Here is a 12,431-nt window from a genome sequence, read left to right on the forward strand (position 1 = left end):
AGCAGGGGTGGGGGGGAAAGAGTTTGCTTTGGGCCATGAGAAGTCTGGGGTGTCTGTTAGACACCCCTTCAAGTTCCTGGTCTTTGGGGTACAGTTGTAGCTGACGCTAGAGAGAGGAGATCCAGGGAAGAGTATTCCAGGCAGCGGGAACAGCAGGTGCAAAGGCCCGGAGGTGGGATCAAGCTTGATGTGTCGGGATAAAAAAAAGGGAAAAGGGGGCTTCCCTGGTGGCGCAGTAGTTGAGAGTCCGCCTGCCGATGCGGGAGACACGGGCTCGTGCCCCGGTCCGGGAAGATCCCACGTGCCGTGGAGCGGCTGGGCCCGTGAGCCATGGCCGCTGAGCCTGCGCGTCCGGAGCCTGTGCTCCGCAACGGGAGAGGCCACAGCAGTGAGAGGCCCGCGTACCGCACAAAAAAAAAAAGAAAGAAAAAAAAGAGAGAGAAGAGTCAGCAGGCTGGCCACGGGGGAGAGAGGGAATGCAGAGGAGAGAGGAGATGAGAGGCCAGCAGAGCCAGGTCACGCAAGACTCGTACGCAGGTCATGGTGTGAATTGTATCCTGCGGGCCCCTCTGAGGATCCTTGCTAGAACCCTCCAACCCTTGTAAAGTTCTGTGTATCAGGGAGAGAGACGGGGCCTATTTGGCAGAGCAGAGAGACTGAGGTTTCGAGGGGCCCTGTATAGGAAGGGCAGGAAGCTGGGTGATGGGTCACAACAGGGTGGGGGTAGAGGAGAGGGAGGTCCAAGTACTCACCCCAAAACTGTGCCAGGAGGACCAGTACCATGCCCAGGGAACCCATTCCTGGCCCATCAGGCTCCCCTCTCCCAGCTGGCATCCTGCCACCCCCTCTCCCCCTCCTATGTGACAGACTTCCTGCCACAGAGACATAATGTGACACTCCACCCCCACCACAGAGGTATAGGTGACACCCGGGCAGCCAGCAGACGTCTGGTGGCCACTGCTGCTTGGGGCTCCACTTCCTGTCACCTCCTGCCTCAATTTCCCAGAAATTTTTTTTTTTTTTAATCTGAAAAGCAGTATGCGTATGTGGTGGAGATCACGAGTGAAAATCCTTCTAAAAGACTATACAAACACACCTAAGCTGGGGGGGGGACACATTGAAGGGCAGGTGAGGCAAGGGGAGGGGAGGGGAGCAGGTGGCAGAGGCCTGAGCAGGGGACAGAATGGCAGAATCCCAGCCTCAGTTATTTTGCCCCCAAGGTGTCTTCCTTTGGGGTTCAGAGGAAGGGATTTCTGCTAATGGCTTTGAGTCCCACGGCAGGTAGGGTGGCTCCCCTGTCCCCACAGCCTGGGCAGAAGATTGGGGGCCCAGTTGAGGGGGTTCACAAGCCCTGGACTTTCTCCCAGCCCTGCACCCATCACCCCACAGCCGGCAGTACCCACCCCGGAGGAGGAGGCAGACTCCTAGGCCTCAATGTCTCACCCCCAACCACAGTGTGACCTCCTTTTTTTCAACCAGAAAGAAGAGGGTCAGTGTTCTTGGCAGAACTGTTCCTGTCAACCACAGGGAGGCCCCTGCAGTGGCGCTCTGCCCACACTTCCCCAGGAAGTGCCTCCCAGCCTCCTCCTAGCCCTATGGATTCTGGGCAGGCAGAGAGGCTTCTGGAGGAGATGTGAGAGCCTGGGGCTTTGTGGGATGCATGGGAGTTCACTTGTGATTTAGGGAGGGAAAGGCGGCATTGGAAGCTGAACATCCGCTTGGGCAAAAGACTTTGGCTTTTCAGTAAATGTAAGGCGTGAGTAGTTGCGGGGGGCAGATCTCTGGGCCAGGTGGAGGTGGGTTGCAATGGAATTCCAGTTTGAGTGGCAGCTGAGAAGTTGTGTGGGTGAGAGTGGGGAGACTGAGGCACTAGGAGGACTAGGGGTAGGCTCAAGGCCACACGGCAGTCTAACCCAGCATCCTGCCTCCCAGTTCCGGGATCTCTCCAGCTCAGACATCATTAGCAATGTCGCCTGGTACGACCCAGGCTCTGTGGGTCTCGGCTCTCGGCGACCCCAGCGCAAGAAGGACTACATTTCCCAGCCTGCCGCGAGGGGCGCGCCTGCGCCCTGCGGCCAGTGATGGAGCGCTGACTGGGGCCGCGGCGGCGGCGGCGGCGAGGGCTCGGCGGGCCATTGGCTACCGGCGGCGGCAAAGGCAGCTTGAGGACTAGAAGAGCGAGTGAGACCCGCGGCCCTGGCCGGGGACGACCTGGGCTGCAGCCATGGAGGACCAGAGGGTAAGACCGGGGCGGGGCGGGGCGGGGCGTGGCGTGGCCCGCGGCGGGGTTAGACAAGAGGAGGGGACCAGGTGATGCCGCAGCTACCTCCCCGCCCCCCTCCCCAGCTGCTCTGCGGATGAAGCCCCACCCCCACCACAACCGCGCCCGGATCTAGCCCCGATTCTAGACTCAGCCCCCCCACTCTCGCCACGACCCCACATCATCTTGGCCTGGGTTCAAGCACATCCCCTCCATGTCCCCCTCGCCCTCCCAGTACCCCGGACCCAGCCTTGACTCCATCCCCCACGTCTTCCACCCGGATTGCGGACCAGGCGTCCCGGCCCCCGCCCCGCCCCGCCCCGGAGGACGCCCCGCCAGCTCAGCACTGGTGACCCCATCAATCCCGCGCCCCCAGGAAAAGCACCCGTCGGAGGCCTGGGTTAGGGATACAGGCCCCAGCAGCATGCCCCCGCGCGGCCTCCTTCCCTCCCGCATCCCCTCTTCCAGACCTCCTTGCCTTTCTCCACTTACCTGGTCTCTCTAACCCTTCCTCAGGTACCTCCTTTCTCCTTGCTAACCCCTTTTCCCAGCATATCCCCTTCCCCAGATGAGCCCATGTTCTGCAGGCCTCCTTTTCCTCTGGGGTTTCTTTCCCGAAGCTAGTCCCTCGTCCTGGATCATGCCCTGCCCTCAGGATATAGGTACCTGGTTGAAGGCTTTGTGCTCAGGCAGACCTAACTGGGGCCCAGGGTCTGTCCCTTCCTGAGAAGCTCTCTCAGAGCCTCAGTTTCCTCCCCTGTGAAATGGGCACACATAGGGTGCCTAATGCCTGCCCGCTTCCTGAAGGATGTAGGGCCAGAGCTCCGCCCAGGGCCTGCTCTTGGTGGATGCCCAAGCTCATTGGCACAGTGACCCCCGCATCCCCTCTCTGGATGCCTGGAGGACAGAATGGGGAGCCTCAAGTCGGGGAGCCCGGCCAGGCTGAGGGGCTTACCTGTGCGTGCGATTCCCTGGGGGCAGGAGGCTCTGCGGAAGATCATCACAACACTGGCTGTGAAAAATGAAGAGATTCAGAGTTTCATTTACTCCCTCAAGCAGATGCTGTTGAACGTGGAGGTGAGAAAGTCACCCCCCAGGAAGGAGGGAGGGGCAGCCATACGAGCTAATCTGCTGATGTCCTTGGGATTCGAGGGCCTGGCTGCCACGGCCAGGCCTGTTCCCCATCTGAGCACCAGCTTTGACAATCCTAGCCATTCTGACCCCACAATGTCTCTCCAAGGCGAACTCGGCCAAGGTGCAGGAGGACCTGGAAGCCGAGTTCCATTCCCTCTTTTCCCTCCTGGAGGCGCTGAAGGAGGACATGCTCATGAAGATAAAGCAGGACCGTGCCAGCCGCGCCTACGAGCTGCAGGTGTGTGTGTGTGGTGGGCGGGCCGGGGGCGATGCTCTCCTGGACCCCCGCCCAGACGCCATCCCCCATCCCACCCCTCGCACGCAGCAGAGCCCAGCTGGCCTTAGCATCTTCCTCCAAACCTGCTCCTCCTCCCGTGCCCCTTCCCAGAGATGTCCCCAAGTGTCCCCGGTGTCCAGAGCCAGACCCTCTAGTGGTGTCGGCCACACCTCCTCTTTCTCCTGGGGTCTTCCCAGCCTCCTCCCTGGCCATGACCTATTAATGTCCCACCCACTTGCTCTCCTTCTTAATCCCCTCTCCCATCCACCCCTCCCCTCCACTGCTGCAGCCCCACCCATACATCTGGCTATTCCTCCCCACCTGTCCTCACCCAGCGCTTCCAGTTTCTCAGCCCTTCCCACTGGTGCCCCAGATCTGAGGGCATCACCCCTTGCCAGACACCCCCTGTGAGTCTCCTGGGGTCTCAGATCCCAAGCTGGGGTTGCTGGAGCTGCACCAGAACCTCCTGGGCAACCTCCTAACACCCCAGATTCCCATCCCTGGGGGATGTGGAGCCCTGGGCTTAGATGTGGCCTGGGCATGTGCATTTCTAAGGAAGGGATCCCCAGGTGGTTCTGATGCCCTGCCTGCAGAGGGCCAGCCTCCCTCTCCCACCTGCAGTTGGAGAAGGGCATGGTACCCTGGATCCCGAAGGCGGTGGGGAGCCCTGGGAGGGCTTGAGGCAGTGGAGTAAGGTGTCTCTTCTCTCGGTGCCATGGCACCTGCAGAACCAGCTGGCTGCCTGCACGCGAGCTCTGGAGAGCTCTGAGGAGCTTCTGGAGACGGCCAACCAGACCCTGCAGGCCACCGATCGCGAGGACTTTCCTCAGGTAGGTGCCTCGGAAGCCAGACTGGTAGGGCTGCCAGATAAAATACAGGGCCCCCAGATACATTTGCATTTCAGATCAACTACGAGTAATTTTTTAGTGTAAGTATGGCCCATGCAATATTTAGTCTAAGTACATCCCAAAGATCACATGGGACATACGCTAAAAAAAACAATTCATCGTGGTTGATCTGAAATTCAAATTTAAGAACAAATAAATTTTTTAGTATATCTCATGCAAATGTTTAGTATAAGTATTTCCCAAGTGTTGCATGGGACATATTTACACAAAAATACATATTCATTCTTTATCTGAAATTCAGATTTAACGACGAATAATTTTTTTAGTCATATGTCACATGCGATATTTAGTATAAGTGTGTCTGAAATATTGGACGGGACCTACTTATACTAGAAAGTCACTTCCTGTTTATCTGAAATGCAAACTTAACTGGGCATCCTATAAAATTTTTATTTGCTAAATCAGCCAACTGTATGTACTGGGTACTGGGTGGGAGGTGGGGGTGGGAGCCTATCTTCACCCCCTATCCCTTCGGGGCACAGCCAAGGTTTTCTGCCCCAGTGTTGGGGCACTTTGCCACATAGATGTTTGGCTGGGCCTCAGTCTTCCTGTCTGTATACTGGCTTTCTGACTCAGTCAACACAATTCTTTGGATTTTATTCTGTCCCTCTTTCTAGGCTGCCAAGCAAATCAAAGATGGGTAAGATGCTGGGACCTGGCTCCCACCCCATTGCCCCACCCCTGTTGTGAAGGTGGGAATGCCCAGGTGAGGGTCCCTTGGCCCAGAGCACTGGACAGGAACAAGGGGGAGGGGGTCCCCTACACACACCTCGGAGGACTAGGCCTGGGCGTCCACCTCCTTCCCTGCAGTGTGACAATGGCCCCCGCCTTCCGGCTGTCATTGAAAGCCAAGGTCAGCGACAACATGAGTCACCTCATGGTGGACTTTGCACAGGAGCGGAGGATGCTACAGGCACTCACGTTCCTGCCTGGTGAGAGGGGAACTTGCTTGAGGGCCAAGATTGCAGGGAAATGGCCCAGGAGTCTGGGGGGCCCTGAGACAAGGCCTAGAGTAAGGCTGACAGCCATTTGTGGAAACCCCAGAAGGCCCCCGCCCTGGGGTGGAGCCCTGAGAATTCCCACCCCCAGTGGGTGGAGCCATGAGGAAGCCCCACCCTGTGACAGAGCCCTGAAGAAGCCCCACCCACCAGGGGTGGAGTCCCATGGAGGCCACACCCCCAATTGGTCATGTTCTGGAAATGTTCTTCATCTAAGTGGTGGAATCCAGAGAAGGCCCAGCCATTTGTTGGTTAAACCCTGAGAAAACTCTTCCCTACCCTCCACTCTTTGAGAAGGTTCCACCCCCAGGCCCCACAACCCAGAGGGGCCCCGCCCCTAATCCTGGGATCTGGAGGACGCCCCGCCCCCGAGAAGGTCTATTATGTGGGCGGGGTTACAGCAAGGCCCGCCCCTGCAGGCACCGCACCCTGACACCCCTCTCTGCTCTGTCCTGGGCAGTGCCTAGCGCCCCTGTGATCGACCTGGCCGAGTCCCTGGTGGCTGACAACTGTGTAACCTTGGTGTGGCGCATGCCGGACGAGGACAACAAGATTGACCACTATGTGCTGGAGTATCGGCGGACCAACTTTGAGGGCCCGCCCCGCCTCAAGGAGGACCAGCCCTGGATGGTCATCGAGGGCATCCAGCAGACAGAATACACCCTGACCGGTAAGGGCAGCTCACCCTTCCCCATCAGTCAACCTGGGGCTCATGGACGATCCTCAAGGCGTGTGGGGTGTGAGAGCAGCCGGGCTGGACCGGTGGGGAGTAGCAGAAATAACAATAATGAAAACGATACTGGTGACAGCCACTGTACCATGTGTTGAGGGCTTACTATGTGCTAAGCATTTTACCCACATGTAATAAGTGTGCTTATTATCACCATTTTACAGATGAAGGAACTGAGTGAGGTATGGGCTGAGAGGGCCTCCTCCATCCCTGTCTTATCTCTATGACCCAGCATTCGTTCATTCATTCATTCATTCATTTTGACTTGATGTCTGCAGGGTACCAAGCACCATCCTTAGAGTAGTGAGGGAGCAAAGTGGGTGAAAATCCCTCCTCTGGTGGACTGGTGTTTCGGGGGCTACCCTCCCAGGATTTGGGGATTTCCTTGGCAGTTATAAGAGGGCAGAAAGCCTGGGGGAATCCATCCAGCCGGTAGGGGAGGGTCTGAAGGAAGATAAAATTAGGTGTCCCTAATGAGTTAAGAAGCCGTCTTGAGCCAAGGGAAACCCTCAGGGGCGGGGAGAGTCTTGCTGACAAGATAACCATCACCACCAGTCTTGGGCTGTAATCAGCTTGCTCCTTATCTGTAATCAGCATGCATGGTTAATAATGAGCATGCTAATTGCAGGGAAGAAAAGCCAGCAACCTGCAAGAGGGCCTGAGAAACTCTTGGCTTATCCTTTGCATGGGAATCAAAATAAACACATCCCATTTTTTTCCCCCAATCTTTTTTTTATTGTGGTAAAACACACATAACATGAATTTCACCATCTTAACCATTCTGAAGTGTACAGATCAGCTATTCAGTGCGTTCCTGATGTTGTGCTACCATCCTCCCCACCATCCATCTCCAGAACTTTTCATCTTGCAAAACTGAAACTCTGTCCCCATTAGCTTTGTTTGTTTTAACTTTTTGCCCGCACCACACGTCTTGCAGGATCCTAGTTCCCCGACCAGGGATCGAGCCCGCACCCTCGGCAATGAAAGCTGAGTCCTAACCGCTGGACCACCAGGGAAGTCCCCCTGTCCCCATTAGACACTAACTCCCATTCCCCTTCCCGCAGCCCCTGGCACCCACCATTCTACTTCCAGTCCTTATGATTGTTACTACTCTAAGTACCTAATATAGGTGGAATCACACAGTATGTCTAGCTTATGTCACTGAGCATTATGTCCTCAAGGTTCATCCACGTGGTACCCTGTGTCAGAATGTCCTTCCTTTTTTAAGGCTGAATGATAGTCCCTTGTGTGGCTATACCCAGCTTTCTCTAGTAGTGGCAGCTTACATAACTGGAACTCAATACCAGAACCAGAAAGCTGACACGGGTACATTCTGCAGTGTTGATTCGCTTTACCAGTTTTACACGCACTCATTCATGTGTGCCTGTGTAATCCCATGTGCAGTTTTATCCCATGTGTAAATTTGTGTAATCACCACCATCATCAAGGTGTAGATCTCCATCACAGGCTTCTGGATGCATCCTCCTTACCTCTCTGGCCTTTTCCAAAATCCATAGGGCAGGAACTTGAATCCCTCAAAAGACCTGCGATATTCAAGATAATGATGAATTCGCTTACCTATGTAAATAACCTATGTGGTTATTTGCAATCCACCTACTCTCTCGTTGATTGTTTGGAAGACAGGAAGGTTTGGGTTGAGTTTATAACTTATATTCCTTGACCCATCTCATCCTCATGTGAACCTGCTCAGTGTTGGGGATATGGTTGTTGGGTTGCAGAGTAGGAAACTGAGGCACGCACTGTCAAAAGTCAGATGGGTTCATGATTCTGAAACCAAGCCTCCTGGGTGGTAGGTAGTCTTAGCTCTGGGGCAGTAGATGGCGCTGCTGAGCAAACCACCTTACTCTCAGAAAAGGGGCTCCAAGGAAGGATGAGGCAGTCTGGGTGGGCACCTGGAGGAGGTTAACAGCCAGGCTGAGGCCCAAAAGAGGAGTGGGGGAGAACAGACTTCCAGGCAGAAGAACAGCCTGATCAAGGGTTCAGAGGCCAGAACACTGAGCCTTTGTGCCTGGAACTAGTTAAGTTTGCAGAGGGAACCACAAGTGTAGGGAGAGGGGAGAGGAGGAACGGGGACTTTACCCTGAGAGCAAGGGGATCTATGGGAGATTTCAGAGCAGGGGGTACTAAGTGTTGTTTGGGATGCCCAGAGAATGGGCACCCTGTGAGGAATGCCCAGGAGGCAGCTGGACATGTGGTCTGAGCTAAAGGTTGGGCTGTGAGTGCTGTGGGTGGAGAGATGGTGTCTGAAGGGTGAGAAGGGGACAGTTAGTAGAGTGAGGTGAGCAGGGGTTCCAGACTGAGGCACCCATACATTTGAGGGTATGGAGGAGCCTGCAAAGAAGACCAAGGGGGAGCAATCAGAGGGGGCAGCCAGGAGAGGGCAATGCCATGGCTGCCAAGGAAAGAGAATGTTCCATGAAGGAAGGAGTGGTCAGCCAGGAGATCCTGAAAGATGAGGATTAACAAGGCCAAAGGAAGGAGAGGGAGTGAGGCAGCCGAGAGGGTGGGTGTGGACAGCTCTCCAAAGAGGTTTTGCTTGAGGGAGAAGACAGCTTGATGGTTGCTTTTATTTTGTAAGATTAGAAGAAATTAATAATATTTTTTTAAAAGTATAGAAATGGAGGGTAGGATATATCCTAGTAGTATGGAAAGTCTTTAAGGAACCAGGCATGGCTAGATCCAGGGGTTCCAGCAAATGACTCGCTCAGCTCTGTTCCCGACACTCGTTGGCTCTAGGGGCTGCATTCTCAAGGAGGCTTGCCGACGTGCTGGAAAATTTTCTCAAAAGGAGCTTCCTCCTAGCTGGCCAGCCCAGAGGAAAGACAGAATCTGCTCGTTATAATACTAGAGTCCCAGGGCAGATTCTGATTGGCTAGTTTGGGTCATGTGCCTATCCCTGGACCAATTGGTATGACTGAGCCATAAAGTATCCTGATTGGCCAGTCTGGGTTGTGGGCAGAGCCAAGTGATACCCCACAGGTGACTGAGGGCAAGGATGGTTTCTCAGGGATGTCATTTATAAGATACTCCTAAGAATGAAGGGTGGTGGGATTACTGTGGGACACAGGGGCCTCTAATCTATTGCTCAAAGCATACACAATGTTGATTCCTCTGTTGTCTCGTAGGTCTCAAGTTTGACATGAAATACATGAATTTCCGTGTGAAGGCCTGTAATAAGGCAGTTTCAGGCGAGTTCTCTGAGCCAGTGACCCTGGAGACACCAGGTGACTGGCTCCCATCCCTGCCCTGGCTGAGACACCATAACCCCTTACTCCCAGGGCCCCAGGGACTGGTGTCTGAGGAGAATCTTCTAAACGGGATTCTATGACCCTTTTTGCTGTGGTTGCCAGGAAGCTCAGTGCTCGGTCCACAGTAGCTTCCTTAGCCTGGGTGTCTGGTATAAACTTGGTATTGTTCTTTGCATTTGCAGTTGATCCCATTATACCTGGATGGTTTTTAGACACACTCCTCTCTCTCTCTCTCTCTCTCTCTCTCTCTCTCTCTCTCTCTCTCTCTCTTCCAAAAAATGGCTAAGCACACTATAGAATTGGGAATGGGATATCAGTACTGAAGACAGATTTGTTAGCCTCCCACAGTGACACCTTTGAATGTCCTGATAGGAAGTCCTTCTGCAATCTTGCTTAACTCTGTCATGCTGTAGCCCAGCCCGTTTCCTGGGATTAATCCCCAGTGGAAGCACAGGGCAGCACAGTGGTTTGAAAATGGCTTCAGACCTGGGATACCTTTAGGCAACAAGCCCTTAGTCTTCACTCCTCTGGCTACATGTTCTTCCCTCTCCACTCTTGCCCATCTTGTCTATTGGTGTCTTTCTGCCTGTTGTCTCTGTATCTCTCTGTCTCTGAATCTTTGTCCATTGGTCTCTTTTGCTCTCTCTCTGTCTTAGTCTGTTTCTTTGTGTTTTTCTGTTCTCTGTCCCTGTCATGGTCTGTCTTGGTCACTGTCTGTCTCTCTCTGTGCCTCCGGGTTTCCCCATCTCTGTGACTCCCACATTTGCCTGGCCCCAGCGTTCATGTTCCGCCTGGATGCGTCCACATCCCACCAGAACCTGCGGGTGGATGATCTCTCCGTGGAGTGGGACGCCATGGGCGGGAAGGTGCAGGATATCAAAGCTCGCGAGAAAGATGGCAAGGGGCGGACGGCGTCTCCCGTCAACTCCCCAGCCAGGTAGCCTGCCCTCTCCCCTCCCTGAGTCTCTGGTGGAGATCAAGCTGCACATGGACACACAAAGCTCAGTGTGCTCAAGACTGGGGTGGAGGGAGGGATGTGGAGCTGGGGGGGCCCAAAGATTGAATGGAGAGGAGACTTTGAAATAGGTTTTGATGGTTGAACAGGAGTTTTCCAGATGAGGAAGGGCACTGGTGTGTTCTGACATGAGAGGCCCTGTGTATGGAAAGAACCACAGACAGTCAGGGAATGATGAAAAGTTCCTCGTGGCTGGGGTGGACCAGGGAAGCCCTGCGATGGGAGAGGTAAGTTCTGAATTGAGACTTCCCCTTCCCTGTTGCCCACAGAGGTACTCCATCTCCCAAGAGGATGCCCTCCGGTCGTGGGGGACGGGATCGCTTCACAGCTGAGTCCTACACGGTGCTGGGTAAGGAGGAGGGTAGATGGGAGGAGAGAGGAGTACTCTGGGCAGGGCCTTGATGGGGGGTGGTGGGAGAGAATTCCTTTGGCTGGGGAAACTGAGGCAGCTATCAACAAAGCTTCTGTGGGAATGGTCCCAATAATGTGTTATTGTGACACTGGAGGAATGGGAAGATTTGGGGCTGAGGGATTTAATGGGGGGAATCAGAGCTTATGGATGCCCTGGACTGGGGAGTGGCTGGGCAGGAGCTTGAGAGGGGATTTCCTGGGGTCTGTGGAGTAGCTGAGACTCAGGGAGTAGCTGAGCCTCGGGGAGTAGCTGGAAAGAACAGTTGCCTGTGGAGCAGCCAGGTTTGTGGAGGAGCTGAAGCAAGACAGGGGCTCAGGGAAGTGACTTAGGGTGAGTGGAGGAGCCAGAGAGAGTCGCTGAGTCTGAGAAGTGGAGAGAATGGCTAGAATGAGAGGAGCGGTTAGCACCACAGGACTGATTGGATCCTGTGAAGGAGAAGCTGGAGTCCAAGGACGACCTGGAGTTCAGGGGAATCACCACTGTCCAGAAAAACAGCTTGAAAAAGAAGCCAGGGTAAATGAGGAAGCCAGTGTGGTCTGTACTTTGTGGCAGGTGGCGGCGGGGAGGGCACAAATTTAGGGAGTAGCTGGTTTCTGGGAATGAGTGAGGAGAAAAGCTACCATCTGGTGGGGCAAGAGTGTGCGGAGAAGCTGCAGCTCAGGAGTAGCTGGATCGGGGAGTAGCTGAGGTGGCAAGAATCTGGATCCGGGGTCTGGGGAGGATGTGGACTCGGAGTAGCTGAGATCTAGTTGAGGCTTGGAGAAGATCCGGACTTAACGAATACCTAGGGACGCCTGGAGTATCTGGAAGGAACAGCTGAGGACCGAGCAGTATCTGGAGGGAATAGCTGGGCTCTGGTTGCTCCTTTGTGAAAGGGCACCTGGGACCCGATTCTACCCAGTCCCCCCTGCCCGCTCCGCCTCACAGGGGACACGCTGATTGATGGCGGGGAGCATTACTGGGAGGTGCGCTACGAGCCGGACAGCAAGGCTTTTGGCTTGGGGGTGGCCTACCGCAGCCTGGGCCGCTTCGAGCAGCTGGGCAAGACAGCCGCATCCTGGTGCGTGTACGTCAACAACTGGCTGCAGGTCAGCTTCACTGCCAAGCACGCCAACAAGGCCAAGGTGCTGGACACCCCCGTGCCTGACTGCCTGGGCGTGCACTGCGACTTCCACCAAGGTGACCCCGAGCCCCTGCTGACCTCTCCGGCCACCCCTGTCCGCCGTCTCTCTGCCCAAACCCCTCTTACCGGTCCCCCTGTCCCTCTTGCCCTCTACCCCAGGCCTCCTGTCCTTCTACAACGCCCGCACCAAACAGCTGCTGCACACCTTCAAGGCCAAGTTCACACAGCCACTGCTGCCGGCTTTCACGGTGAGGCCTCCTCCGCGGCCCAGGGGTAAGAGCGGGCATGGCGTGAGGGCTGGCTTC

The 12,431-nt window shown here is 55.2% G+C and overlaps 2 protein-coding genes across 2 annotated transcripts in view; one reads left to right on the forward strand and one right to left on the reverse strand.

Annotated features, from left to right (window-relative positions):
• Positions 1–798, reverse strand: part of TMIGD2 (transmembrane and immunoglobulin domain containing 2) — a 7,150-nt gene extending 6,352 nt beyond the window's left edge. The window contains exon 1 of the mRNA XM_007460724.1: positions 753–798. Within this exon, the coding sequence (XP_007460786.1) occupies positions 753–798 (46 nt within the window). The remainder of the gene's footprint in view (positions 1–752) is intronic.
• Positions 799–2,062: 1,264 nt separating this feature from the next.
• Positions 2,063–12,431, forward strand: part of FSD1 (fibronectin type III and SPRY domain containing 1) — an 11,170-nt gene continuing 801 nt past the window's right edge. The window contains exons 1-12 of the mRNA XM_007460523.1: positions 2,063–2,239; positions 3,242–3,337; positions 3,501–3,632; positions 4,400–4,501; positions 5,197–5,219; positions 5,390–5,511; positions 6,038–6,247; positions 9,454–9,552; positions 10,354–10,513; positions 10,861–10,940; positions 11,931–12,182; positions 12,286–12,374. Coding sequence (XP_007460585.1) covers positions 2,225–2,239; positions 3,242–3,337; positions 3,501–3,632; positions 4,400–4,501; positions 5,197–5,219; positions 5,390–5,511; positions 6,038–6,247; positions 9,454–9,552; positions 10,354–10,513; positions 10,861–10,940; positions 11,931–12,182; positions 12,286–12,374 — 1,380 coding nt within the window. The 5' untranslated portion in view covers positions 2,063–2,224. The remainder of the gene's footprint in view (positions 2,240–3,241; positions 3,338–3,500; positions 3,633–4,399; positions 4,502–5,196; positions 5,220–5,389; positions 5,512–6,037; positions 6,248–9,453; positions 9,553–10,353; positions 10,514–10,860; positions 10,941–11,930; positions 12,183–12,285; positions 12,375–12,431) is intronic.

This window comes from Lipotes vexillifer, unplaced genomic scaffold (genome assembly GCF_000442215.2).
Source record: "Lipotes vexillifer unplaced genomic scaffold, Lipotes_vexillifer_v1.1 scaffold1011, whole genome shotgun sequence".
NCBI lineage: Eukaryota > Metazoa > Chordata > Mammalia > Artiodactyla > Lipotidae > Lipotes > Lipotes vexillifer.